The sequence below is a fragment of the Ochotona princeps genome, chromosome 2 (genome assembly GCF_030435755.1).
Source record: "Ochotona princeps isolate mOchPri1 chromosome 2, mOchPri1.hap1, whole genome shotgun sequence".
Taxonomy (NCBI): Eukaryota; Metazoa; Chordata; class Mammalia; order Lagomorpha; family Ochotonidae; genus Ochotona; species Ochotona princeps.
The window spans coordinates 27013868-27041759 of record NC_080833.1 but is presented as its reverse complement, the minus strand read 5'-3'; the positions used below and the strand labels follow the sequence as shown (position 1 = coordinate 27041759).

The 27892-nt window shown below is 58.1% G+C and overlaps 1 protein-coding gene across 7 annotated transcripts; it reads right to left on the bottom strand.

Annotated features, from left to right (window-relative positions):
• Positions 1-100: 100 nt before the first annotated feature.
• On the bottom strand, positions 101-23831 carry MAP7D1 (MAP7 domain containing 1). 7 transcript variants are annotated; one of them, XM_058678886.1, is made up of 18 exons: positions 23649-23831; positions 21989-22186; positions 9211-9567; positions 8996-9064; positions 8289-8452; positions 6880-6994; positions 5412-5522; positions 4078-4463; positions 3842-3984; positions 2652-2980; positions 2240-2429; positions 2012-2150; positions 1812-1916; positions 1455-1508; positions 1233-1275; positions 1058-1148; positions 753-946; positions 101-650 (listed from the first exon to the last, which is right to left on the bottom strand). In XM_058678886.1, the coding sequence occupies exons 2-18, from the start codon at positions 22032-22034 to the stop codon at positions 640-642; spliced, it is 2547 nt and encodes an 848-aa protein (XP_058534869.1). In that variant the 5' UTR covers positions 22035-22186; positions 23649-23831; the 3' UTR covers positions 101-639. The 7 variants fall into 7 exon arrangements, with proteins under 7 accessions (XP_058534869.1, XP_058534875.1, XP_036350250.2 ...); XM_058678892.1 differs by lacking the exon at positions 23649-23831 and adding an exon at positions 22338-22428; XM_036494357.2 differs by lacking the exon at positions 23649-23831 and having other exon boundaries at positions 4078-4244; positions 4341-4463; positions 21989-22321.
• Between the last annotated feature and the right edge of the window lie 4061 nt (positions 23832-27892).

Sequence of the window (27892 nt, the reverse complement as noted above, 5' to 3'; positions counted from 1 at the left end):
AACAATAAATGAGGGAGTTGGGAGACCACAGGGCTGGGGTGTCGGGGTTTTAGGGGAGCATAGGGTGTAGGCCCCGGTGGCCCCCAGCTCTGAGGACTGGCAGACTTATTCTCACTTTATTTCAGGAGACGTTTGATTGGATGCAGTAACACTGATTCCGCGAGGCAGAAGGCAGGGGTACCCCTGAAGCTCAAGGTGCCCCCACCCCTAGCCTGGGGTCCCCCCTCAGTTACAGTTAAATAGAGGAAGATCTCCCCAGGGAGCCTGGGGAAGGGTCTGCCTCCTGCGCCGTCCCCTCCACAATAGAGGGGTCTGAGCCCGAGCTATGTACAGTATTCACATCCGCTGTACCCCACGGAACCCAGGCAAATACTACAGGTGGCCCTTCCCTGAGGGACCAGGCCAAAGAGGCTGTGAGTGTGCGTGTGTGCGGGGCAGGGGAGGTGTCCGCGCGTGGGAGCACACAAATGCACTAAGGGCAGGCCTGCTCCAGCCAGAGATGTCCGTCTATAAGGTGCAGGTTACAAACAACAGCGAGGACCGCCAGGGGCCCAGGCTGCTCCCCATTTCTTCTCTCTCTCTCTCTCTTTCCTCCAGACATCTTGGCAGGTGCTGCGGAGGGGCCTTCCCAGCTGTGCCTTAGAGGACTTCTGAGGAAAAGGGGTTGCAGGAGGCGGAGTGGTCAGTCAAAGCAGCCCAGGCTCCCAGGCCCAGAAGGCATGGAGCAGAGAGGGCAGGGCAGGGGTCCCTACCTGTGACCTGCGGGGGCTGCACCACAGCTTTCTTGAGGAAGGCTTCTGCCTCGGCGAAGGGCAGCAGCGTCTCTGGGGCCCGTCCAAGACTCTTGTCCCCAGAGGGTCCCTTGGGGGAGAAGCCATTCTCCTGGGGTGCTGGCAGGGGCTGCAGGCCATTCACCAGGGACCCTGGCAGCTCCTTGCTGGGCAGGCTGTGGGAGCAGGGACCGAGGCTCAGCACCTGGCTTCCTAGGCCAGCCCAGGCCCCCACCAGCAGCAGCCTGAGCCCGCCTCCCCACTCCCTGGCCTTGAGGGGCTGGTACCTCCACTGAGGCTCTTGTGGGGGCAGCTCTTCTTTCTGCACTGTCTCCTTCAGCAGCCCTGAGGGCCGAGCCTCCACTGCCTTCCCAGGCTCTGCACAGGGAAGGCATGGCCACTGGTCAGGGGCTGGGAGGCAGCAGGTAGCTGGGGGAGAGGGAGGAGGGAGTGGGGCTTTACCTGGGCTGGAATTGTTGACTTTTTCCTCCTTCCCATCCTGCTTCTGGGATGAAGAGAAGAGCAGTCAGGCCAAAGGCCTTCCTCGCCTCACTTGGCTGTTCAGACCAGGTGCCAAGTGGTACCATGCCCCTTGGCTCTGGCTTGGGTGCCCATCCATAGCCTTCTTCCTGCACCCTCAACCCTGACCCCAACATCCAACACTGCCCTCTGGGGAATCCTGACCTTGGTTTCGGCAGCTTCTGATTTCCGGGTCCTCTTCATGATCTCTTCCAGGCGCTGTTTGGAGACCCCAGGTCATTAAGTCCAAGCCCTAATGGAATCCTCCATCTCCCACCAGCCAGCCCCGGTCTTTGGGGCTCAAGGGCGCTTCCCAGATCACAGCAACTCTTTCTAGGCCATAAACCAGAACTTGGCCTGGTTGCCCTAGAAGTGGAGCAGCTCCTCCTTGTCCTAAACTTCTACAAGGCCAAGGCCGGGGCTTGGAGTCTCCAGACTGGCCAGCAGCCCTTCCAGCGGGCCCCGCGCACCACCCAGGTGGGAAGTGCCCCCCATCCCACCCGCTCCCGCCGCCCCGCCCACCTTCCTGCGCTCCTGCCGTTCCTGCTCCTCCCGCTGGAAGTGCTTTTCCCGCTCCAGACGCTGCCTCTCCGCTTCTTCCCGCATCCGAGCTTCGGCCTCCTCTTTCTGCCAAAGATCTCCGTGAGCCTGGGCCCCACCGCACCCCCAGCCCTTCCTCGGACGAGGCCCCGCACCCAGCCGCCCCGCCCGCCGCCGAGCACCTGCTTCTGCAGCCGCTCCTGCTCCTCCTGCTCGGCCTGCGCCTTCTCGCGGGCTTCCTGCTCTTCTAGCCTACGGGCTTCGGCTTCCCGCTCGGCCCGGGCCTCCGCCTCCCGCGCCAGCTGCTCCTCTCGCATTCGCCTAGGGCGAATTCCCTCGCTCAGGGTCTCGCCAGCGGAGCCCTCGTCCCAGCCCTCCCGCAGGCCCTCCGCCCGAGGGGGCGCACTCACTTGTCCCTTTCTGCCTGCAGCCGCCGCGCCTGCTCCTCGCGCTCGCGCTGCTCCCGGGCCTGGCGCCGCTTCTCTGCCAGGAGCCGAGTGGCCTCCTCTCGGTCAGTGGTGCCGGCCATGGGTTTGCTCGGGGTAGCTGGTGGCGCGGGGGCTGGGGTGGAAATCGAGGTCGAGATTGGAGCAGCAGTGTCTGGAGGGAATCCAGGACCAGGAGTTAACTCACCTCCACAGGGACACCTGTGGGCCCCTGGGGCCTCAACTGACCCAGAGTGGCCTGCACTCCCGGCCTGGACCCAGGGCTGGCCGGCAGGGGCCATCTGCCTTTCCTGCTCCCCAGTCCCACAATGCCCAGGCATCTGTGGGCACTGCCCCTCTCCCCACCCAGCCAGAGGGGGCTTCTCCACACACCCACCTGCAGGGGTCTCAGTGGTGGGCTGCTCCTTCGGGGGCGGGGCAGGGGTGGGCGGGGGCGTGGCCAAGGGCACAGGGGAGGCTGGGGCAGCAGGCTCCTTGTCCTCACTGGCCCTGCGCTTGCTCTGGTTCTTGTCCTCGGGCCCTGCTGCACTGGGGGTCTCCTTCACCTCCTCCTTCCTCCGAACCCGGCCCTTGGGGGAAGCGGTGGTGCCCCGGGGGGAAGGAGGTTTTGGAGGCAGAGCATGGCCTGGCCCTGGGCTGGGGCAGGGGGAGGCAGGCCTGTGCCAGGGCGTGGAAGGAGAGGCTGGCCGGGCCTTGGATTTGGGGCTGCAAGAGAAGCAAAGAGGGTTAGGTGGAGAAGGTGCTGCCAGCGAGTGCACACTCCCTTTTGGAGCACAGCCTAACTCAGGGGAGCATCCCCCAGCGAGGTCTGGGCCCCACCTCCCACCCTCCATAGCCCCTGTGCATTGAGAGATTTCTAAGTCCCTCTGATGTCTTCCTGGTAGCCTGCAAGCTTCATGAGGGCAGAAAATGGGCCTGGCTGAGGTGCCAATATGTCTCCAGAACTTGTCAACACTATCAGGTAGTGAGCCATCCATGGGGGGTATTCCAGTGATCCAAACAGAAGGGGGCCTGTCACCAGGCCTCTGTGTGAACACTGGCTCCTGTCTCCACTGCTTCGCTTCTAATCCAGCTCCCTGCTAATGCGCCTGGGAAGGCAGCAGAGTTTGGTCCAAGTACTTGGGCTCCTGCTACTCATGGGGGAGACAGGGATGGAATTCCAGGTGGGTTCGTGGCCTTCGCTGGGGTGCAGCCATTTGGGGCGTGAACCAGTGGATAAAGACCCTTTGTCACTCTGCCTTTCACTTGAGTAAATAAATCTTTTTTTTTTTTTTAAAGATTTATTTCACTTTTATTACAAAGTCAGATATACTGAGAGAAGGAGAGAGAGAGAGGAAGTGGAGCTGCCGGGATTAGAACCAGCGGCCATATGGGATCAAGGCGAGGACCTTAGCCACTAGGCCACGCTGCCAAAGAACAAAAGCAAGAAGGGAGAGGAGGAAGGGGCTTAGAGAAATAACAGAAAAACCTGCTCTGGAGGAACTAGTGCTCTAGGGGTGGGGCGCGCACCACGTGCAGGTGACCGTCATTGAGTGAATGAATGGCCGCACCGCCCACAGCGCCCACCTGAGCTCGGAGGCGCCGGCCGAGAGGCGCGGGCGCGGGGAGGCGGGTAGCGACTGGCGCTTCTTGAGGCTACGCTCCCGGGCCAGGGCGCTCTTTTCTTTTTCATTTTCCCGTTCCTTGTCCTTCTTCTCCTTTTTCTGCACCTGGTGGGGAGGGGCGGGGGGCGGGAATACTGGTCAGCGGCCCCCGCACTCTGCCCGAAGCCGCCTGCCCCCCGCCTGCCTGCAGCCACTCACCGGCGAGGCCTCGGGCCGGCGGCGAACCGCGGCAGGGCTGCCCCCGGCGCTGAGCTTGCGCCTGTCTCCGCGCTCCCCCGCAGGGGCGCAGCGGTGCACGCTTCGCGGCGCGCTGCAAGGCGGCGTCAGGGGGCTGGCTGAGGCCGAGCGCGGGCACAGGGGCACGGCTGCGGAGGGATGAGTGGGGTCGGGGTGCGGCCGCGGGGCAACGCTGGCCCCTGCCCGGACCCTCGTCAGAGGTCTCCCAGGGCCGCTGCCCCTACCCTGGTCCCGGCCGTTGCGGGGCAGTGTGACCGCACTGCGACTTCGAGCCAGGAAGGAGAGGGTGGGCGTCATGAGACGATCCACGATGCTGCTCTCCCATGCGCTCAGCTGGAGGCTGCGATCTGGGGAAGAAATACCAGGCGGAGCCGGTCAGTGCTCATAGAGGCACGGGTGGACCTTCACTGCAGACCCAGGCCACCAGACATTTGCTGGGCACCCATCCACCATCATCTGAGGGTCCCCTACATGGCTCTCCCCAAGGGAAAGGTTTCTGAACTGGGAACACACACGAAGGAGCCCCCCAGGACTGGGGCTTCCCAGTGGCCTTCTCAGTTCCAGAGGGTTGGTGGGGGTGTGTGGCGAGCTCCCCTGAGTTTGGCACTGTGAGGGTCCCTGTGCTCCCCTGAGCCCGTAGCGAGAGTCCTGTGCCAGGGAGAGGCTGTGAGCCTGCCTGGGTGCCCTAGGCTATCCAGCTCTTCCCCTCAGCTGCTGGGTTATTTTTAAGCCTCAGTCAGGTGGGGTTGGTACAGCAGCTGATTTGGTTGCTAGGCAACAGAGCAACCAAATAAAAGCTAGAGAAACTTATAAATAACTCCTATCATGGCTCCTTCACTGTGAGTATCTGGGCATGGTGGGAAAGCAGGACTGTGCCACCCTGGCTGGCCACAGCTCTGGCTCTGAAGGTTGTTCAAGGCTGCACACAGGGCCCCCTCCCCCCATCCCCAGGCCCCAGACTGGTCTGACACGCGGTGGGTAAGGCCACCTGCCTACACTTGGCCAGGCTAGCTGGCTGGTGTGGTTGGAGATAAGGCTGCCTGCCCCCGTCCCCACCTCCAGCCACTGCTCCTAACTTGTACTGGAGGCCCCTGCCAGGCTTTCTGCCCTCTTGGGCATTGTCTTTTGTCTCTGCTTGCCTCTCCTGTGGGGCACAATGCCGGCTCCCCCAGGGGCACAGAGCCCCAGTGGGTTAAGTGGGGATGGTGGGGTGGCATTCTGGCAGAGCTCTAGAGGTTGTTTGGTGGGGGACTACGAGGGGGGCTCTGGAGGGGGAAGGCTGGGCCTTCTCTTACTTCTACTGGGGGAGTTCCAGAGCGTGGCAGAGGACTTTGAGAGCCGCTTGTTGATTATAGAGTCCACGTGTTTGGGCAGGTTTACTGCCGACACGGAGCACCTGCTCCCACCTGGAGGGGAAAAGACACGGCGTTAGGGCCGGGCCAGACAGGAGCCAGGGGGGCACTGAGGCCTTCCATGCAGGGTGCTCCGAGGGCAGGGCAGGAGAGGGACAAGTGGGCAGGTGGGGATGGAGGCCGGGGAGGCCACCTTGGCCTGGGAAAGGGAAGGTGGGGAGCAGGTGACCCAAGGCAACCTGGGCTGGGGGAGCCGACGGAGAAGGAATAGAGGGAGGAGATGGTATGAAACTAGAAAAACTACAATCTTCCTGGCCAGGCTGAAGGCAGCCAGTTCCCTAGAGCTGGGTACTGCAACCCCTCCCCACAACAGCTAGGGTTGGCGCTTGCTCACAGTGCCCGGCTGAGGCGCTATGGATACGACACCCACATACTGGGACAAATGCAAAGAGGTTCCTAAACAGCAACCCACATGGTCACAGTCACTTGCACAAACCCACATAGTCGCCCGGACACACCAAGACAAGGACATGCAGACAGGCAGAGCGCGGTGGGTATGCACACATGCGCACGCATATGTAGACATGCATGGACAGAAACAAAGACACTGATGGACGACCACGCGTCAGACCCAGACCCAGATACACATGGGCACAAGCACCTGGAGGCAGTCCAGTGGCGACACCTGTGGGGGCTGACCATGCTGGTTGCTTACCAGGTGCCAGGCACACATTACCTCACTTTGATCCTCCAGACATCTACCTACAAGCTTGGCGGGGGGAGGGGGATGGACAGGCTCATCACCCCCATTATACAGATGAAGAAAGCGAGACATTGAGAAGTTAATGGTCACCCTGCAAGTGCCAGGGCTGGACCCCGAGTCTGTGACTCGGGAGCACCCCCCTCCGGAGATCTCCAAGGTCACAGATATACACCAAGGCAGACATCAAGCCACATGGAGGCAGCTCCACACGCACAGACTTCAAGAGAAGCAGCTAGAAACACGGAACCTCGCCGCTGCAGGGGTGTCCAACATGGTGACCATCCATGCCAGCCGGGATCAGACTAGAACCCACGACAGCTCGCCATGAGGAAGACTCAGACACAAGCATCTACCTTCCGAGACAGAGGGTGACAATGTCTGTGGGGCGTTAACGTCTCTTTTTATGATTACCAACTTAACAACTGACAGGAACACACAAGGCTACTCCTAAAATGACAGGTTTGAAGAACAGGCCAACTGGAGCAGGTGTGTCTGAATCGGTCGCTTGTTCACACACCGTCTCAGAAGCCATGGTCCCATGGAGCAAGCCACGCCTGCCACAGGGAGCTGCCGGCTCCTCCTGTGAGGGGCTGCTCTCTGCCCAGCCTCTCCTGCCCGCTCGCTCAGCAGCCCCTCCGGCCCACTCACTGGTTTTATGTCCTGGAGAGCCGTGGTGCAGGGCCCCTGCCCAGGACCAGCGCTGCTGTCGGATCTCGGCCCACGTCTTCTTCACTGACCGCTGGATGGCTGCTTCGTAACGTTCCTGGAGGGGGCGGCCAGGGGAGAGAGGTCTGCATTCAGAATCACTCATGGCGACCTGGGAGAGAGGCCTTTCTGCTTCCAGGGACAGCACCTCCTGGTTCCCCCCCAGGAAGCTTTCCCTGACTCATGCAGGTAACCAAGGTTACGGAAGCCCTGCGATGACTAAGGACCATGTGTGCTAGATCCCTTTCGACTTGCTCTTGAGGTGTTTCTGGCTGTTCTTGAGTCATTTCCTGGGTGTAAAAGCTGCAGCTGAGACCTGGGGTCCTTGCCCTACCTGGGGGCTGCTGGGCAAGATGAGCTCCCCTTGGCACTGGGATCCTGACCTCAAGGGCTAGGTGTCCCCTGCAGCCTGTGACTCCTCGGCAGGGCTGGGCCATGACTCCCATCATTTCCTCACCAGGGTCTGAGCCAGAGCCCTACCTGTGTGTCAGGCCTGGGCTCATGCAGACACTTCGTCTGTACACAGTGGGCCCTCCGTATTTATGCATCTACACCTGCGGTCAACCAACTGCCGACAAAGTGTCGGGAAAAAAAGCGACTGCCTCTGCTGAACCCACAGACGCTCCTCCCTTCCCTACTTCCTAAACAACACAGTACAGTACCGGGACGAGTTACATGGCATTAATTAGGTGTTTTAACTGAATGATTTAAAGTATCCAATCTGTGAACGTTTGGCCAAATGGGTTAAGTCACTGCTTGGGATGCCTTAACATCCCATATTAGAGTTCTGGTTTAAGTTCCAGCTGCTCTACTTCAGACCCAGCTTCCTACTAACATGCATCCTACCAGGCAGTAGATGATGGTTCAAGCACTTAGCTCCCTGCCTGCCATGTGGAAGACCTACACTGGCCCAGCCCTAGTTACTATGGGCATTAAGGGAGTGAATTAGCAGAAGGGAGATCCGCCTGCCCATATATATCTTCCTTTTAAATAAAATGAAATAAAAATTAAACCACATGTGAATGGATGTGCACAGCTTCTATAAAAATACTACATTCTTTGATACAAGGGACTTGACCATCCACCATTTTGGCATGTGGGGGTCCTAGAGTCAATCCCCCGTAGATGCTAAGGGACAAGTATACTATGGCCACATGGCCACGTGGGCCTGCATACAGATGTGGGCAGTGGTTCATATGGACACAAACACTGCAGCTGTAAGGATGCCCAGACGCTGTGACACAGGGACACAACTGTGGGCCGAGGGCCATGCAGACATGATGCCACAGAGGCATGGGGGCAGCGTTCTAGGCTTATGAGCACCCAGTTGCAAGAAAGTGGTAGACCCCCACCTTATTCTTTTCAAGCTTCTGCCGCTGCCGTTCCTCCAGGGCGGCCCTGCGCTGCTCTGCTCTGAGCCGCTGCTCCTCCAGCCGCCGCCGGCGCTCCTGCAGCTGCTTCTCCCGCAGCGCCTTTGCTTTCTCCTCCTTCTCCAGCCAAACCGCCTTCTTGGCCGCTGTGAGAGAAGGAGCCCAGTGCTGGGTGAGGGCTTCTGCAGGCTGCTCACAGCCAAGTGCATCTCCTCCAAGCAGCCTGCCTACTGCTGCCCCAGCCCTGAAGTGGAGCCCCCCAACCCCTGCCATGCTCAGACATCTGCTCCCGTGGGAGCCATCCTGAACACAGTCCTCCTCGCGGGAGGCCTGCTTCTCCCGGGTTAGCCCTCAGGTGTCAGGACTGAAAGAGAAGCAAGTTTTTCAGTACAAGATAGCCATCCTACATGGGGTCCTCCAGCAGAGCTGCCCACACACTGTGGTGGTGGGGGTGGAGATGTGGAGTGTGCTGGGGCTTTCTGGGTGTGTCTCAGCTATTCCACTGGCCCTGCAGCTTTTACAAAGGATTTCAGCTCCCTGAGCCGTTGTATCTTTGATGGGCTGCGAGGACTGAGACGCCGTGTGCGCTGCTCTTAATGCGGCATACATAATGAAATGGTCCAGAAGCATCAGTGTTATTAATAGGATGGCGGTGGCTCCAGTGATCACCATGCCACCTGCTCACTCACCAAGGTACTTGGCCCGCTCTTCTCGCCGCTCCTTGGCCAGCTTATGTCTCTCTCCCGCCTTCTTGACATCTTAGCAGAGAACAAGCACAAACCCATCAGAATCTTCCCTGGAGTGGAGTGGGGGGTGCTCCCTCCAGCCCTCATCCCTTTCCCCATCTCCTACAGAGCCAGGAGGGGGATGTCCCCAAGTGCAGCTCTGTGGACTTCCAACACACCTGGCTTGGCGGGGGGGCTGTCGGAGGCCAGCGCTGCCACTGCCGTTGGGGATGGCTGACTGCTCCTTCGAGCAGGTCTGGCGTCCCGTGGGCCTGTGGTTGGTGGGGAGGGCCCCCTATTCTTTGCTTCTGGAGAAGGGGATTCTTCCTGTTGGGGTGCTGGCAGAGGCTCCACCTGTCCTGAGGGGTTCTCTGGCTCCGGCGAGAGCTGCTTAGGGCTGGTGACATTCTTCATGGCAGGAGGGGTGTCTGGAGGAGTGTCCGGGACCAGGACTGACATTGGGGGTGGTGGTGGCGGGGGGGATGGGTCACCCTCTGGAGAAGGCCTGGGCTCCGGGGGCCTCCTGGCTCCCATAGCTGTAAGAGTGACACAAGACAGGAAGAAAGTCAGTGTGTACCAGGGCTGCCTTCTCATCCAACTGCCTCGTTCATTCAGACATGTGTGTTCTGTGTATGTGCTGGGTCTGTTCCCATATATACTAACGAGACAGGGGTGGGAAAGCAGGTGCTACCCCTGCCTGTGTGGTCCTCACCCTCCAGCAGGGCAGACAGGCAAAGCACCTGGCAGTTACAGTAGAGCAAGGACTGTGTCGGGGGGTTGGGGGAGGGACAGCCTAGCGGGGATGGTTGATCTACATTGGGGGGCTTCCTGAAGGAGAGTCACAGCTGAGCAGAGAGCTGAGGATGAGCTGCTGCATTGGGTAAAGTGAGGCGGGGTAGGTCCTGACTAGGAGAAGGGCATGTGCCATGGGATGGAGAGGTGCAAGGGCGTACTGAGAAAACAAATGGAGTAAACTTTAGCCCTTATTAGTGTACCAAATGGTGATGCCTGGGTTCCATGCCTGCCTCCCTCGCCTTTCTACTCCACCTCTGGGTCCCAGGACCTGACTCACAGAGGGTACCAGTGCTAGACATGGGGGACTAACCCACAGGAAGGACACAAATGTGGGCACAAGTGGGATGCCTATGTTAAAATCCCCAGTGGGATGGGCAATCAATTGCACCCACTTTATAACTTCTTTTCCCCTAGTTACTCTCAGATTTCTTTCTTGAAGACATGAACATTCCAGGAACCCTATAAAAGACAGCTAGGAACCAAGTAAATCAGCCACGTGACCTAGCAAATGAGCACATACGAGGGCGTGAGTCTACCAAGGGCCGGCAGCAAGATGGGCTTTCAGCATCAGCCACCTTAACTTTTCTGAGTTTAGCACCCAAAGACAGGAAAGGGGGCTTTCTTTCCCAGCAAGTATTCTTGGGCAAGATATTCAACCTCTCTAAGCCTCAGTTTTCCTATCTGTAAAACAGAGGCACTAGGCATAAGCTAGTATTGGTGGCAGTGAAATGCCTGGTATAATTCATATGCCAGCCAACACTCTTTTCTGCGGGTCTCAGGGTGCCTCCAGGTCTTACCAAGAGCAGCCTCAGCACTCAGGTGTCAGACATCTGCTGATGCCATCTGCTGTTACTTACTGGGGACCAAGGAACCTGCAGGGACACAGCCACCCACCTGGGTGTGGGAAACAAGGCCAGGCTGAGCAAGGAGGCCCCCTGGGGAAGCACTTCTTTCTCCTGGATGCTGCCACCAAGCTCTGGGAACCCTGGTTCTCTTGGACTCTGGCATGCAGCCCCTCCCTACAGATAAAAACACATGGGCAGGGAGGGGCACCCCAGGAGTGGCCTTTGGCATGCTTGGTGCCTTTTCCAGGGAGGTGGGAGTCCTCTGGCTACGAAATGAGAGTATCTGAATTCCGCTTTCTCACTGTGTGTCCTCTGTGCTACAGCTCCTCCTGTACGTTGTGTAGACGTTATCCACTCCACAGTGGTACTGGCTGCTCTATTTCCACGCTGGCTCCCTGTTCATAGTCTGGTAAAGCAGTGGAGGATGCTCAAGCTCTCAGGCCCTTGAACCCATGTGGGAAACCTAAAAGAAGCGCCTGTCTCCTGGCTTCAGATCAGCTCAATTCCAGCCACTGTGGGGAATGAACTAGCAGACAGAAGGTCTTTCTTTCTCTGTCTCTCCTCTCTGTATTCTGCCCTTCCAATAAAAATAAAATAAACCTTTAAAAAGAATTAGTTTGTTTATTTGAAAAACAGCATGACAAAGAGAGAGGAAGAGACAAAGATCTTACATCCTCTGTTTTACTCCCCAAATGCTTACATCAGCTGGGGCTGGGCCAGGCCTAAGCCAGGAGCCAGGATCTCCATCCTGGTGTCTCACATGGGTGGCAGGGCCCCAAACACTTGGGTCATCATCTGCTGCTTTCCTAGGCTCCCACTAGGGAGGTGGGCCAGAAGCAAAGCATTTGGGACTCAAACTGACACTCCACTGTGGGACTCAGGTGTCACATATGGCGGCTTAACCCACTATACCACAAATGCCTGCCTCCCCACATATTAGCTTTAGTGCTTAATGACAATACTTAGGATGAAGTTACTAGAAATATCTCTTCCAAACAGGTGGATAAAACCAAGTACAAAAGGGTTAAGTGATTAGAGGTTATTTGGCTGATAAATGAAGGAGCCTGAATGTAACCCCCATTGCTGGTCCAGAGCCCCACCTGTAACAGGAGATAGGTGATGACACAATCAGTGCTCATGCTACCCCCCTTCCTTTCTTCCTTCCTTCCTTTCCTGCTTCCTGGGCTCCAAAGGCCTAGTTGGAGGCCCGGCTCCCAGTGACCTGGCCAACTCTGCCAGCCTCTAGGCACCATGACAAGCCAGCCAGCTCTCCCTATACCAGCTGGACAAGGTGGCCCAGTCCTGGCCAGTTGGGAATTCCTTTGCCAGCTCCAGTGAGCAGCACATCTAGTGGCAGCCATTCAGCAGGTGCTTACTCCTCCCTCACTCATGGAGAGATGTGTTTCGTGCCCTCGCAGCTCTCATCTGACTGGTACAGCATCTTCTCTCCATTATAACAGCCAAGGCAGCCAGAACTCACCTGCTAAGTGCTTGGCCCCAGGTCACAGGACCAACACATGGAATAGTTAGGATCTGCACCCAGAACTGTCTGGGGCCAAGACCCGGATGTGTAAGTACCAAGCTCACAGGCTGAGGGTGAGGCCTGCTTATTGTCATTCTTTAAGTACCTGTGAGTGCTGCAAGTGTTGCAAGGAAAACTAGTAGGCAGATGTTTGTCCTCACCTAGGCAAATCACACCCACTAGGCAAGACAATGAATCCCCAACCAGATCCCTACTGGCGCTGGGAAGGGAGGCTGGAAGCAGGGTGTGGCAGAAGTGAGGCCGGGGAGGGCTCTGCACCCGGACATCAGACACAGCAGGGCCGGACAGGCCCAAGCGGGGATCTCAGCTCTGTGTGGGACCCTGGACCAGCCCTGAACCTGATGGAGCGCCAGTTCCCCACAGCTGCTGGTACAGACAGTGAGGAGGTCCATCACTTCTGGCTCCTGGAAGGGACTCGGGCAGCAGCATGTGCTTCCAAAGAATCACCTCCCCGCTTTCTAAGAGTACCCACTCCATGGGGCCTCTCAGGCTAGCCCATGACCGCCACGCTGCTAAACCCAGCAGCCAGTTAGTGGCCTGCTTTCATGACCCATTGGTGGCATCTGACACAGCTGGCCACTGGAGGCTGTGAAACCCCTTTCAGCACCCTCCTGGCTTTCCTTCTGACTTCTCCACCACCCCTCCTTAATTTCCCAGCGAATCACACCAGAGAGCCCCAGGGCTCAGCCGAGGCACTCCTGTCTGCCCGCACGCACGCCCTGGGTGATCTCACCCAGATTCGCAACTTTAAACACCACCACCAGTGTGCTGACGACAACCAAATCTGTACCTCTGGCCCTGACCTCTCCCTGGAGGGCCAGTTTCGCTCATGCAACTCCCAAACAGAGGTCCTGACCTGCTCCTCCAATGTCTCCCATCTCAGCTGATGCCGAGCCTACCCCTCCAGTTTTCTTATGAGTGGGGGTCATTTGAGACCCTTTCCTCTGCTTTGAAACTCACAGTTAAACTCTTGGCAGATCATTTTGGCTTTGTGTTTAAAATTCAGGCCTATCCCGAATCAAACAATTCTCACCATCTCCACCTCTAGCCCCTTGATCCCTGATGCCATCATCCCTTACAAAAGCCTCCTTGCTCCCTTGCATTCTTGGTTCCTCTGTGGTCTTTTCTCAGCATGGCTGCCAGTGATTCTGTGAAAAATGTTGAGTTGGGGGCGGGTATGTGGTCCAGCGTCAAGATATCTATGTTCTGCGTCAGAATGCCTGAATCGGATGCCCTGTTCCACTTCCCAACTCTGGCTTCCTGCTCATGTAGGCCCCAGGACACAGCAGCGATGATGCTAGTGAGACCCTGCTTCCCTGTTTTGGCAGGGCCCAGTCCAGGCTACTGCAGGCATTTGGGGAGTGAACCAGCAGATGGAAGATCTTTCTGTATCTCCTCTCTGTAAAGATCTTTCTCTCTCTTTTCCAGGGCATGACGCAATGGCTCAATTGGCTAATTCTCTACCTTCATGCACCAGGATCCCATAGGATTGGCACTTCATGTCCTGGCTATTCCAATTCCCATCCAGCTCCCTGCTTGTGGCCTGAGAAATCAGTATAAGATGGTCCAAAGCTTTGGGACACTGCACCTACATGGGGACCTGAAAAAAGCTCCTGGCTTCAGATCGGTTTAGCTCCAGCCATTGCGGCCATTTGGGGAGTGAACCAAAGTGGATGGAAGATCTTTCTGTCTTACCTTCTCTCTGTAGATCTACCTTTCCTATAAAAATAAATAAATCTTAAAAACAAAAAGAAGGGGCCAGGGCCCGGCACAGTAGCCTAGTGGCTAAAGTCCTCGCCTTGCACTTCCTAGGATCCCATATGGGAACCACTTATAATTCCAGTGGCCCCACTGCCCATCCTGCTCCAGACTTGTGGCCTGGGAAAGCAGTTGGGAATGGCCCAAAGCCTTGGGACTCTGCACCCATGTGGGAGACCTAGAAGAAGCTCCTGGCTTTGGATTGGCACAGCTCTGGCCATTGCGGGCATCTGGGGAGTGAATAGGCAGACAGAAGATCTTCTTATATCTCCTCCTCTCTGTGTATCTTCCTTTCCAATAAAAAGAAAGAAAAACAGAAAAGAAAAATGAAACCTACAATGTGCAATTAAAGTCTCCTCATCCCTTTGCAACAGTATTTTTTTCTTCCCAACTCTATTTTTCTCCATAGGCATTAGCACTGCTTTAACACTGTCTCCTGCGGCTAGACTGTAAAATCTCCACAAGGACCAACTTTGCTTGGCTATTCTAGCTCTGGGGCCCATGCAGCCCGGCCTGGCACCCAGGTGCTCTGTAGCTACCTGTGCACTGAAGAAATGGGTGGACTCCAACCTGGCAGATGGCACCTCTCTTCACTGGATGACTGCAAAATCCTCCTCAATTACAGCTCTTCCCGCCCTGCTTGCCCTTAAGCAGCCAGGGCCGACTTTCTTAAACACAGGTGTGATCATGGCCTTGCCATTCCTCTGAAGGTAAAGAAAATGCTTGAGGGCCCGGCACGGTGGCCTAGCGGCTAAAGTCCTAGCCCTGAACACACCAGGATCCCATATGGGTGCCGGTTCTAATCCCGGCAGCTCCACTTCCCATCCAGCTCCCTGCTTGTGGCCTGGGAAGGGAGTTGAGGACGGCCCAAAGCCTTGGGATCCTGTACCCATGTGGGAGACCTGGAGGACATTCCTGGCTCCTGGCTTCTGATTGGCGCAGCATCAGCCATTGCGGTCACTTGGGGGGCGGGGAATCATCAGATGGAAGTGGTGCCCGTATGGGATCCTAGTCTCTCCTCCTCTATGTTCAGCAATCATTCCCTTGGGGAGGCCTTCCCGGGCCACTCATATTAGGATAAATTCCTTCATTCTGCACAGTTGTGGCTCCGGGGGCCTTTGCAGCATGGTCACAGTCTCCATTTAAAACTTCCCTTGTGGTCAGCTCCTCCTGGACAGGGAGGCAGCCCTGTGAGGCTGGGCTGTGCTGGATTTATCCCCCAGGGGCCGCAAGGTCCCAAGGACAGGGAGGCAATCATAAAAGGCGGCGGCAGGAGGGCTAGGGGCTACGCTGAGGACACCGTGGCCCACAGAAGGCACATCTAGAAGGGTATTTTTGCTCTGATAAAGAAAAGATCCCCGTGGTAAATTATGGCAAAGGGATAAAACACTTGAAGGGAAGCAAAACGACTTCATCCCCACGGAGCCTGGGCAGTGGCCTGGACTAAACCACTCAGGTAGAAATTAATCAAAATAATAATGAGTGTTGACCCCAGAAACTCAACAAGAAAACAAAACAAAAAAGCAACTTCTCAAGAGACCAACAAGATGCCTGGTGCTCTCTTGTGACCTGGCAGGCTCTTGGCCCTGACCACAGGTATTTTCTCAGAACGACGCCAGCTCCGATGTAATGGCATCACGACGGCGTTATTGGGGACAGACTGTATTAAACCCAACTCAATTCATTCTGTGGTTAATTATCTAGATGGTATGGCTAATCCATTTCTGATTACTCTCACCTTCAGTCACCAAATGTGAGTCCTCCGCTACTTAATCTAATCATACTTCGGTTGGTGCCAGATTGCAGGCTTGTTGCCACTGCCGGTTTTATTTTGCTACGCTGCTATCAACCAGAAGTGTTTGCTAAGAACTGGATAAGAAACAGACAGTTTGTATTTCTTTCTTGGCACGAGGAGCATGGGCAAAGCAAAGGCACAGGAGCTGCTTACACAATGGAGCCAGAGGATCCCATCTCCTCCACAGAGGCTGCCACGGGGGTCTGCAGGCAGAAGCGCCCAGTCCCTGGATGAGGGGAGTGGGCATCTCGGGGCTCAGGCTATTGACTTCCCAGTCCCCACCCCTCTGGGAGCGGGCAGTGTCCTTTCCTCCTGCCCCTCCTTTCTCCTGTCCCAGCAACTCCTGCCAGGCCAAATATTCCTAACAACACTGATAAACCCAGCCTTGCTTTCTTGTCTGCTTGCCCCCTGCCCCACCCTGGCCCGGCCTGCCCCTATGAGTGTAAGGGTTTACAGAGAAGAGAGGGAGGTCCTTGCAATGTGTGTGCAGCCCCAAAGCCTTCCACAGGACCTGTCTGGCACTGAGCTGGAAACCTGTGTCTGCATGGATGGGGGGATGGAAGGAGGAATGGGGAAACTGTGGAAAGCTACTAAGCCCCCCATACAGTCAGGCCCCCAAGCTTCCCAAAGCCAAGTCTCTGTAACCTCTACATATAGGGACCACACCACAGCCCAGAGTGTCCTCTGTCAGCTTCCAAGCCCAGGAAGTGAAACAAGCTAACCCAATGAAGCCCTGCCATATACTAGGCACTTTCTCTTGTCTAATTCTCAGGACAGCCAAAGGCAGAGTCCTGGGGAAGGTCCTTATGTCACAGGTGAGAAAACCTCTTACTCAAGCAAGTGGATTATTCATGTTCGTGTCAGAACTGGGATTTGAACCCAGGGTTGCCCGATGACAAAACCCTTCTGTCACATCATCCCTGGCAGACGGTCACACCACCCTACCCTGGGGCTCTGGCCTGTTCCCTAAAGCAGGAAGTGATTGGGTGCCTCCCCCGTGGGGAGGCTTCCCCCACAAATGTAAAGGGTACAGGTGGGGCAGGCAGGCAGGTAGGCGGTGAGCTCAGAGCACAGGAATGCAGGGAAGGCAACTGCCCAGGCTGGTCACCAGGTGATAGGGGGCTAGGGGTAGTGCCCACCTCTAGCCTGGTGTAAGGCAGTAGCAAGATGAGAGCTGGGTGGGAAGGGAGTGTACAGGGCACTGCCCCAGTAGGAGCAAGGGAAGGCAGGGACATGATGCAGGAGGCAGGCAGCACTGCTGGCAAGAGGCCCCCTCCCCTCCCGGGCTCTCATAGGAGCTTGAGGCGGCAATACTAGCCCAGGTGGACACAGCCAGGAAGGGAGGCAGAGGAGAGGGTGGCCATCAAGACAGATGGACACACAGCAGTCCCAGACACCAAACAATGCAAATGGAGCTGCACAATGCGAGGCTAGCCACATTCTTCTCTGCCTCCTTCTCTCACACATACACGGGAAACAAAGCTGTACACAGGCACTCGTACATATCCACACACCACAGAGCCAGGAACCTCCTCCGAGACACACACACACACACACACACACACACACAATGTCCCCGTATATTTATACAGCCGCAGCAAGATCACTTTTGCCCTGCCCCTTCCAGGCACTTCTCGGCCTGGGCCCAGAGAAAGGCCAGTTAACAAGACCAAAGGCTATCGCACATGTTAGGCCCAGCTAAACATGTTCAAGTCACTGGGTCCCTTAATCTCGGCCACAGTCCTAAGAGGTAGATATTCCTACCCCATCTTACAAATGAGGGAATGGATTGAAAGCAGTTCATACGCTTGCTGAAGCCATGCAGCTGCTGAGGGGCTGAAGTGGGTTTGCTACCTGGGGGAGGGTGTTGGGGGACAGCCTCCTGGGGTACAGAATGAGTGGTGGGCAGGAAGGAAGGACCACTGTATCGGGCTGGCGTTGGGGTAGGCCGAGTCCATGGCACTGGCACTCCTTGTGCCTGAGAGTGCACTAGGACTGGGATGACCTGCGCCTGTGGTTGCACAGTGGGGCACTGGGACCAGGCCGTGTGCTTCCATGGGTTCTAAAGCCGGGAACTGAACTAAGACTGCAGATCTGAAGGACTCCTCAGCCTGCCCGCAGCCATTGTTCCCAGCCTCCAATCAGGAGCACCCACTTCCTGTTATTTTAGGCGGCAGGAAATGACCCCATCCCGCAGCCCAAGCTCCACCAGTCCCTTCCTCAGCCCAGCAGTAGCAGCCGCTGCCTAGGTTGGGGCTTACATGCTGGGAATGGAGGCCTTGCTTCGGGCCATGGCCTGGCGATGACCCACAGGCTGGGAAAGTCACCACCACCTGGGCCGGGGACCTTCTTCTGGTCCAACTTGGCAGCATTCGCAGCAGCCCGGGGAGGAGGGGAATGGGTAGGGAAGAGGTACTGCTGCCTGCCAGAGAAAAGATCCTGGGATCCCAAGCAAGACCATTCATGTGCCAGTCAGACCCTGTGGCTGGCTGGCCTGGTCATGATAATTTAACACACACTTCAGTAATGTTATTTTGCTTGGTGACATTATTTATTTGAGAGACAGAGAGCTTTCTACTCCCCAGAGCCCTGCAGGTGGCTAGGGGTGGGCTAAGGTGAAGCCAAGAGCTAGAGCTCAATCAAGGACTCCCACCTGGTAGCAGAGACAGTATGATCTGATCCATTGTCACCTGCCACCTCTCAGGGTGTTCACTGGCAGAAAGCTGGACTCAGGTATGCCGACAGCATCACAAACTTCACAGCCAACTGGACCTGAATGGAAATCCCACCTCTGCCAGGGCCTAGTGGTCTAACTACCTCTATGGGCCTCTCGGGGATTCTGCTAGTCCGTACCCAGGAAATGTAAAGAACAAGTGGGGAACAAATGCGTTGATACACTTGATGAACTAAGCACTGTGTGGGGAGCTGACAGATGAACACCAACTAAGCTTTACCAGGGGGGCTGTCCCAGGCAAGGGTGGGCAAGGAGGGTAGCCATATCTTGTGCCTACCCCATGCAGGCTCCCTGTTCCCCTCTGGGCAGAGCTGCAGCTGAGAGGTGATGGAGGAAACACTGAAGGCTGTGCCCTGGGGTGCCAGGCAGAGCCACCAGCAGTCAACAAAGCTGCATTATCTGGGCTTGGCTCCTTGGCTCTCTCCCTGGCCCCAAAGCCCAGTGGGAACCCAAGGACGTGCCTGCTGCCTGACTGGCTGCCCCGATGGGCCCTGAGAGCTGCCCTCACCACCCTCAAATGCCACCATTCTGACTGCATCTTGCTGTCAGCCCCTTCCCCCTTCCCTTGCAGTAGCAGGTGCTCATCCTAGGAGGGTGGTGGGGCTGGGGGCTAAGTTGGCATACTCCTCATTTGCATGTGTGACTGCCCATTAGGGGCTCATTAGAGGTCTCATTACTGGGCCCACCAGCCCAAGCAGGGCCAGGGAGCTGCAGTGGGGAGGCGCCAGCCAGCGTGGCTGTTGTATGTTGTTACAGCCTAATTGTGGCAGTCTCACCAGTTTCTGCTCATCCTTCAGGTCTACCCCAAAAGCCTCCTCCGTTAAGTCTTCCATAAGCACAGCTACCGCCCAACTGCCTCTTCTTCCTCCCCTGCACTGGGTAAGGAGGGGGTCTCAGGCACATTCCTGCCACTCTGGCTCATGGTTGGGCACCAGCACAGCCATGCTGGGTGGCTGCCACTCAAGTCTTGGGCGCCACTTTAGGACCCGAAGCCCTCTTATCCTTAGCCTCTCCCTGGCTCAAGTCTGTCTAGGACTCCCGTCCCACTTGCCCTCCACCCTGATTTTAGCTCCTGATGTTCTAATGAATCATGTCTCTGGCCAGGCTCTGAAGAAGTTAGAAATTACAGCACAAAGAGCGGGCTTACAGGGAATAGGAGCTGTGTGTTGTGCTCGGGCCTGGGCCTGTGGCTGGAGGAGCGCAGGGCCCCTGCGGGTCCTTTTCTAGCATTCCTCTGCTTTGACAGATGGGGAAGCTGAAGGCTCAGGGAGGGCGAGCTGAGAAGTAGAGACTTAGAGTGCATCCAGAGCCAAGGTTCTGCAATAAACTGACTCCCTGGGCGCCCCACGCCCCCGTGCTGGCATGGGCCCCCGTGAGCATAACCACAATCATGCTAATCGCACTTTATTGTGGGTGTCTGGTGTCTGTGTGCCAGGTTCCTTGACATGTCTCACGTCTAACCCTCCCATTAACCCCACGAGCTTGATAACACTATTCCCATTTGTTTGGGCCAGAAACAATGGCTGCAGGCTAGTGACCAGTAAATGGCGAGTGGGGTCTTCTGACCCTGGAGCAGGTGCCATCCTTGTCCACGTGCCACATGCCTCCTATCCATGCTCAGCAAGCACAAGCACAAGGGGGACCTCCGAGGGGACAGGAGCCATGTCTCAGGCACTTGAGCCTCAGACCTAGGCCTCAATCATTCCCAGGACACATGCTAGGAGCACAGCATTTACTCCCCAGGAAGCCCTTGCCTCACAGGGGATTCCCATCACCTTCACCTATGTGGGTGGTGCTCCTGTAACTCCATCTAGACCCTGGTGTGTAGAAGACCCTGTCCCACCCAGCACCCTAGATGCCTCAAAAACACCCTGATGGTGTTCAAAAACACCCTGATGGTGTTCAGCATAGGCTCTCATTACCAACTACCCAGGGGCTCAGGTGCCCGACGTCCAGGTAACTACCCCATTCAGTCTACCATGTGCACCCCAACTTTGGGGACCCTCGGGTGCCGAGGTACAGGGGTGATGGAGGGTCCAGGATAGAGGTCATCCTTTGGGCTCAGCACAGCCCAAGCAGGCCCGGGCCCATGTCCAGTGCACTTTACACACAGCTCCCGAAACCCAGCAAGTCGGATGAAGGCAGCCCACGCTCCGTGTCCTCCCAGCTCCCACACCCACACCATTTCCCTCCAAGCACCCACGCCTGCACTGGGAGGGGCCCCACCTCTCCTGGGCTCTCCGCACCCACAGACACTGTTTTCATCCTGGGCTCATGCTCCAGGGGGCAGGGAGGTGACAGGCTCCCAGACTCCGTGGGGTTCCCCCTGAGTTAGTAAGACTAGAACTTGGGTCCTAAATAAGCAGGCTCTGCCTCTCCCCTTCCCGGAAGAAAGAGAAGAGAGCCTCCTCCTCCGCCACCAGGCCCAACCAGAAAGCTGTCCCCACCCCCCATCAGCTGCTTTCAGCTCTGAATGGGATTTGCAGAAGTCCTGGGCAATGGGGGTGGTGGGTGGGTGGACTCGGTGAGCGGTAGGGAAGGAAGGTCTGGGGCCTGGAGACACTGAGACAGTGTGTGTGTGTGTGTGTGTGTATGTGTGTGTTGCATGTAACGGCCGCTGGGGAAGGATGTAGCAGGTCCCCGGGGTGCCGGCTTCACCTCCTTCAGGGAGAGACTCAGGCCCAGAGGTTGGGGAGGAGGACGGGAAGAATAAGCAGATTTCCTTCTGCCCCGCTTCTTCCCAGATCGGGTTGGGTGGGCTCTGGAGCCAGCCCGGGTGCAGGGGGAGGTGGCCCACTCCCCAGCTCCCGCCCTCGCCCCAAACAATGCCGCTTCCCCCTCCCCCTCGCCTTTATCCGGCCGGTTACTTGGCAGCCGCCTGGCGAGACCTCCTCCTCCCCCTCCCCGCCCCGCCAGCCTGCAGCAGCAACAGGCCCTTTGCGCGGCAGCTGGACGGATGGGGTGGGGGCGAGGTCTGGGCCAGGGCCTTGGGCGTGGGGGCACTAGGGCCCAGGCTTCGGAATGCAAGGCGCCAGGCCTGAGAATCTGTACCCCAATGCGCGAGCGCGTGTGTTGTGCGCGCGCGCGCGCGCACACACACACACACACACATTCAGGCCAGGGTCACACATCCCCACGGGGGATGGGGAAGGGACGGAGCCCCCCTGCTCAGCCCAAGAAGCTCTTCAGGGCCCGGGGTGAGCCGGGAAAGCCGACAAAGCACCGGGCTGGGTCAGAAGGGGTCGTCCCGACAACTCCTGAGTGGATCCCTGTGGATCCCGGGTGCCCGGTGCACCGTGGTGGGGGAGGGGGCAGCTGTCAGAAGATGAGTAGGTGGCCCCGAGCAGCAGCCGCCTTTTATTTTTAAACTTCCCAGCTCCCGGAGGACGGCGGGGAAGGGGTCCCGGCTCGGCGACGGCCTCCCCTCGGCCTCCGCGCGCGGTCCTCGACCTCCCCGCCTCGGGCCTCTGCGTGGCTCCCACCATACCTGAGGGGGTGCCGGGACCCGGCTCCGCACGCGGGCCGCTTTCCATGGCTGCGGCGTCACACAAGGGCTTTTCAAAGAGGGGTTCTCAGCGGCGACGGCGACGGCGGCCAGGGGCCAGGACAGGGCTCCCGCGGCGCATCACGCCCGGCCCAAAGGGCGACGAGTCGGAGACGGCGGCGCTCCGGAAAAGATGAGAGGCTGTGGGCGAGACGGGGCTCGCAGTTGCCGTCCGCCCAGTGTTCGTGGGCTCCCGACCGCGATCCTACTGCTTGCCCCGCGCCGGCCCAGTCCCAGCCGCGGCCCAACCCTATTGTACCGCCCGGGCTGGGCCTGGCCTCTCGGCGCGTACCAAGTGCGGACGCGGGGAGGGCCGCCCCCGCAGCGCCCTAGGCCCGGCCCCGCGCGCCCCGCGCCGTGCGCGCCCCGCCCCGGCCAGGCTCGGAGCGCCGCACGCAGAACCCGTGAGGCCCCGCTCGGGGGACGGCGGCCGAGGAGGGCGCCAGGCCACGGGGCGACGCGGGGCGGCGGCCTCCCCCTGCGGCCGCGTTGGTTCGCGCCGCCGCGCGAGCAGGCTATGTAGGGAGCGCTCGGGTGACTCACCCCGCCGCGGTGACCGCCTGGTGGGGGAGCGCCTGGGATACCCCAAGGTTCGCCCAGCGGCCTGGGAACTCAGGCGTCGGGGAGGCGGCAATCTCAGTTTTCTCCCACATCCACCTTAAGCAGAATCGGCTTGGGGAGGGCATGAGATGGAGATAGGGTGGGGTGGGGATGTGGGGGAGATGGAGAGGCCAGTGGGAGACCCCTCCCAGAGCTGCGCTGGCTCTGTCCCGGCGGAGGCTGGGAGAGGCCGAGGCCTGGGAGTCTTACTGCCTCTCTTCCTCCAGCATCCCGGGGCCACTGCCTCCCAGGCTCGCCAGGGGTAATTACAGCTCTGCGAGGATGCCTTACCCAGGTCTCTAATCTGTTGGGTCCCTCCCAGCACCAAACTGGGTGGTCCTGGGCCTGAACTTCCCCCACCTCCAGCAACCGAGCCCAGGCCCTCTCTCCCCAAAAGGAGTTTTAGCCTCTGAAGTCTTTCGACTCTGCTCCTTGAAGCAGCCCCTGGTCCTTAGGGAGCCTGGAGCAGCTTCCCTCTTGTCCTCTTGTTGGTACCCGCGGAGGTGGGGGCCTTGAGCCAACCCCGGTCCGGCTGGGGCCGAAGGGGGAGCTTGCTGGGAAGGTGGGTCGATGAAGTTGCTGCAGCTGCAGGGACCGCCCCAGCGAGAAGGGAGGAAGGACAGCTGGGCTCTGGTACCCGGGCCCAGCCCGCTGTCCTGACCCCCAGAGGGTCAGGTCTCTGCTGGGCCATTGTTGGGAGATTACCCCTGGGAGATGCTGCTGCCCCTGCCCCCTCGCCCCTCCTTTCCCATCGCAGCCTCCTTCCTTTGAGCAGCTCCAGGAGAAGGGTGGGAAACAAAAAAATGGGAATCCCACCGCGGGCAGCGGGGGGGGGGGGGGACGACGACGTCCTGCGGGGAGGCGGTGCGGGATGTGAGGCGCCTGGAGGCTTGACAGCTCCTGAAGGGAGGCCCCTTCTGACAACTGCTAGAGGAGCATGGACAGATAGCTGTGATGCAGCTATGGTCTTAGTGACCTCACTTCTGAAGCCCAGTTTGGTCACCTGTACAATCAGGAAAATAGCAGTGGCGACAAGTTGAAGACAATGTGGCACGTAGGTGGACAAAGTCCTTATCACAGAGCTGGCAGACAGTAAACAATACAGATGAAGAAGATGATGACGATGGTGTTGGTTTTGTTCACGAAGGGGCTTCAAAGGCAAAAAATAAGGGCTGGGGAGCAGTCCCCACCTGTGTGGGTAGCCACCCACCTGCAGGGGGTGGTGCTCCGTGGGTGATGGCTCTATGACTGTCCTTTATGAGGTCAGAGACCTTGAGCTTGCAGCCTCGGAGCTGGACTGGCCCGTCCGGATCCAGTGGCAGCTGGACTGAGTCAGGAGTTCAGCCCAAAGTGCTGCTTTTCCCGCCACCTCTGCTCATTGCAGGGATCCCAGCAAGCAGATGGGACTCGAAGTCTCCCACTCTGGCAAGAGCTGGGAATAGCCAAGGAGAAGATGGGCATTGTGGCACAGTGGTGCCACCTGGGACAAACCCCATGTTTCTGAATGCCCAGTGTATGTCCTACCTATTCCATGGCTGCTGTGGGATATATATGCCACTGCGCCAGGCATATATATATGTATATATATATGCCTGGCGCAGTGGCCTAGCAGCTAAAGTCCATGCTTTACATGTGCCAGGATCCCATATGGGCAGCGGTTCGTGTCTCGCAGCTCCACTTCCCATCCAACTCCCTGCTTGTGGCCTGGGAAAGCAGTAAGGACAGCCCAAGGCATTGGGACCCTGCACCTGTGTGGGAGACCTGGAAGGAGCTCTGGGCTCCTGGCTTCAGATTGGCGCACCTCCACCCATTGCAGCCGCTTGGGGAATGAATCAACGGACAGAAGATCTTCCTTTCTGTCTCTCCTCTTCTCTGTATATCTGACTTTGCAATAAAAATAAATAAATCTGGGTCCCGGCGGTGTGGCCTAGTGGCTAAGGTCCTTGCCTTGAATGCACCGGGATCCCATATGGTCACCGGTTCTAATCCCGGCAGCTCCACTTCCTTTCTGTCTCTCCTCTCCGTATATCTGACTTTGTAATAAAAATAAAATAAATCTTTAAAAAAATAAATCTTAAATATATATATGTATACATACATACACACATGTATGGAGATAGATATGTGTTTGAAAGGCAGAGTTACAGAAAGAGGTAGAGACAGAGATCTTCATCTGCTGTTCCCTCCTCATGTGGCTGTAGCAGGGCTTGCCCACATTGAAGCCAGAAGCTAGGAACTCCATCCCAGTCTCCCACGTGGGTGTGGGCGCCCAAGCACCTGGGCCACCCTCAGCTGCTTCCCCAGGTGTGTTAGCAGGATCAGGAGTAGAGCTCCTGGGACTGGAACCTGCTGTGCCAGCCCCTCTGCTTCTGATCCAGCTTCCTGCTAATGCCTGTTTTGGGAGGCAGCAGATGATAGACTGAGTTCTTATGGTCTTTGAGTCCTTGCCACTCACATACAAGTCTTGGTTGGAATTCTAGGTTCCTGGTTTTGGCGTGGCCCGGCCCGGGTTGCTGTGAGCATCTGGTGGGCGAACCAGCAGATGGACGAACAGTCTCCCTCCCTCTCTGTTACTCTGCCTTTCACACAAATAAGGACATCTAGGGGGTGGGGGTGGGGGGCAGAGAAGAAAATGACTCCAAGTGTGAAGAGCCATCCTTAGGGTGGGGGATTCCGGCCCCTGCCCCCACACACTGAATGCTGGATGTGGGGGGCCAGCGAGGCATCTGAGGGTTGTGGGACCTGTGGAGTAGTTTTCCTGGCCGGTGGCAGCGGTGGCAGCAGCCGAGGAACCTGGGAGGCGGCAGGTGTCCTGTGCTGGTCGCAGCCTGGGGAGGCAGAGGAAGTGCCTCCCCACTGTGGCCCTCCTGCTGAACAGCATCTCTGGCAGATCTCTGGCCTTTGTGGCTGACCAGTTTGACAGAGGGTGCTTCTTCTTTTTTTTAAAGATTTTATTATTATTGGAAAGCCGGATATACAGAGAGGAGAGACACAGAGGAAGATCTTCCATCCGATGTTTCACTCCCCAAGTGAGCCGCAAAGGGCTGGTGCGCGCCAATCCGATGATGCCGGGAACCAGGAACCTCTTCCAGGTCTCCCACACGGGTGCAGGGTCCCAAAGCTTTGGGCTGTCCTCGACTGCTTTCCCAGGCCACAAGCAGAGAGTTGGATGGGAAGTGGAGCTGCTGGGATTAGAACCGGCGTCCATATGGGATCCCGGGGCGTTCAAGGCGAGGACTTTAGCCACTAGGCTACGCCGCCGGGCCCGACAGAGGGTGCTTCTGTGAGTCTGTGCCTAGTTGACACGTGCCTAGGACTCCCCGTGGCCCCCTCTGTATTAGGATAGCAGAGCAAGAGTAAGTGGGGCCCTTGCAAAGGCAGGGGTTGAGGCCCCAACGGCTTCCCTCCTCCACACAGAAACAGACTTGAGTGAGCTGTTGGTCTCAGCACAAAGCTGGGCTTTTGGTACGTGGGGTGTGGGGGAGATCCCTGATGGGGCTCAGAGGCAGTGCTCCTTACAGACCCACAGGGGAAGGGGCAGTAGGAACAAGAGCGCTGGCCACCTTCTAGGTTCTTCGTGGAAGGGTCCAGGAGGAGCCTGCCGGAGGGGAGAGAAACCACAGGGATGTGTGGCCCAGAGATAGGAATCTGAGGCAGGCCCTAGACACTGCCTCCACACCCAAGGCAGTCGGAAGTGGGAGGGGCCCCATCAGGGCGGGCAGCAGGAAGGGACACCAGATTCTCACTTCCACACCCCACCCGCGAGGCTAGAGGGGAGTGGTCCTCCCAGGGAGCTCCAGTCCCCCAGGGCTCACGTCCTCAAGCCTGAGGGGTCAGCTGCTGTTTTGCTCCCTCCAGCCCCTGATAGCGGGAGGAGGAGGGAGGGATTGGAGGACCCAGGATGGGAACTGAGCTTGGGGACTGAACAGGGTCAAGGCTTCAGGTTCCTGGGAGGGTGGGGGCGGGGATTGTTGTCTTGAGGCCCTAGCTCTGCGTTCTTTTATTTTGGGGGGTTTGGGGGGGGAGCAGGAGGTGACCAGAGTAGGGAGGAGGTTGTATGATGTCCCTCAGTGTGCTGGTCTCTAACGTGGCAGGGGAGGAGCTGAGATTTGGAGTGATGGGCGGCAACACTGGGACCCCTTGCAGGGCTCGTACAAGAGAGCTTTGAAGCTCCCCCAAGCAAGGAGGAGACCCTGCCGAAAAGCCCGGGTGGACCCCACTCCACCCTTAATTTGGGACGGATGACGCGGCAAGTCCCTGAGTGACAGCGACGCCCAGAGGAGGACTCCTTAGGCAGAGGGGATCTCCGAGGCTGTGGCCCAGCGGGGCCAGGCTCCGCCTCCCGCCCCTCCGGAGCCGCCCCGCCTGACAGCCGCTGGGTGGGGTCGGCGGCTGGCCGTGACTGTGAGTCAGCTTTCTGTGGGCAGCCAAGGGCAGCCGGCGGGGAGGAGGCCAGACGGATGGACAGGCCGGCCCACTGCGGCGTTCACCTCAGCTGTCCTCTCTCCTGGGACTGGAGGAGGCGCCTGTCAAGCTGTGCTGGCCTCCTGGAGTGGGGACCAGAGGCAAGCTGACCCCTCCTTTCCTCCTGCTGCCAAGGCCACCTCCAGTGCCTGCCCTTGGCCTCTCCTCCAGGGAGCTACCCAGGAGGGAGAGGCAGGGGTCACTGCCTCCAGGGATGGCCAGGGATGCCTGTTCCCACCCAGAGAGGAGTACCGCAAGGATTGATACTGGCACGGGGAAGGAGGCCCCATGAAGAGGGCACCCCTGGACGCTGACTCCCAAGCCCAAGATTCCCCCCTGCCCCAGTCTGCTGCAGCCTGGCTGGTTCCTGTCTAGATGAGCCCTAGAGGTCAGCAGGCACCTGCCACAAAGTCAGGCTGCCCAGCCAAGTGAAGAGGGGGTGCTCAGAGACGCCCCTTGCCCAGTCCCCTCAGAGCTGAGTGGCTGAGGAAGGGTGGTTGGAGCTGTGGTCACGGACTGTGGCACTTCCTTTTAGAGCTGGGTGAGGGTTCAGCCAGCACATTGCCCTGGCATTTCTGAGGCCTGTTTGCTGGGTTGCAATCACAGGGCGGCTGGAAAGAAACACAGCCATCAACTCTGTGCCTGTTATGCACCCAGGGCTCTGCGTGCATCTCTCATCAATCATCATGATGGGACCAAAGCCAGCCACTTGCCCAAGAAGGTAATGCTGGGATTAGAACTCAGGACAGACGCAGGCATTGCCTGGTGAGCTTTTGCTTCCCG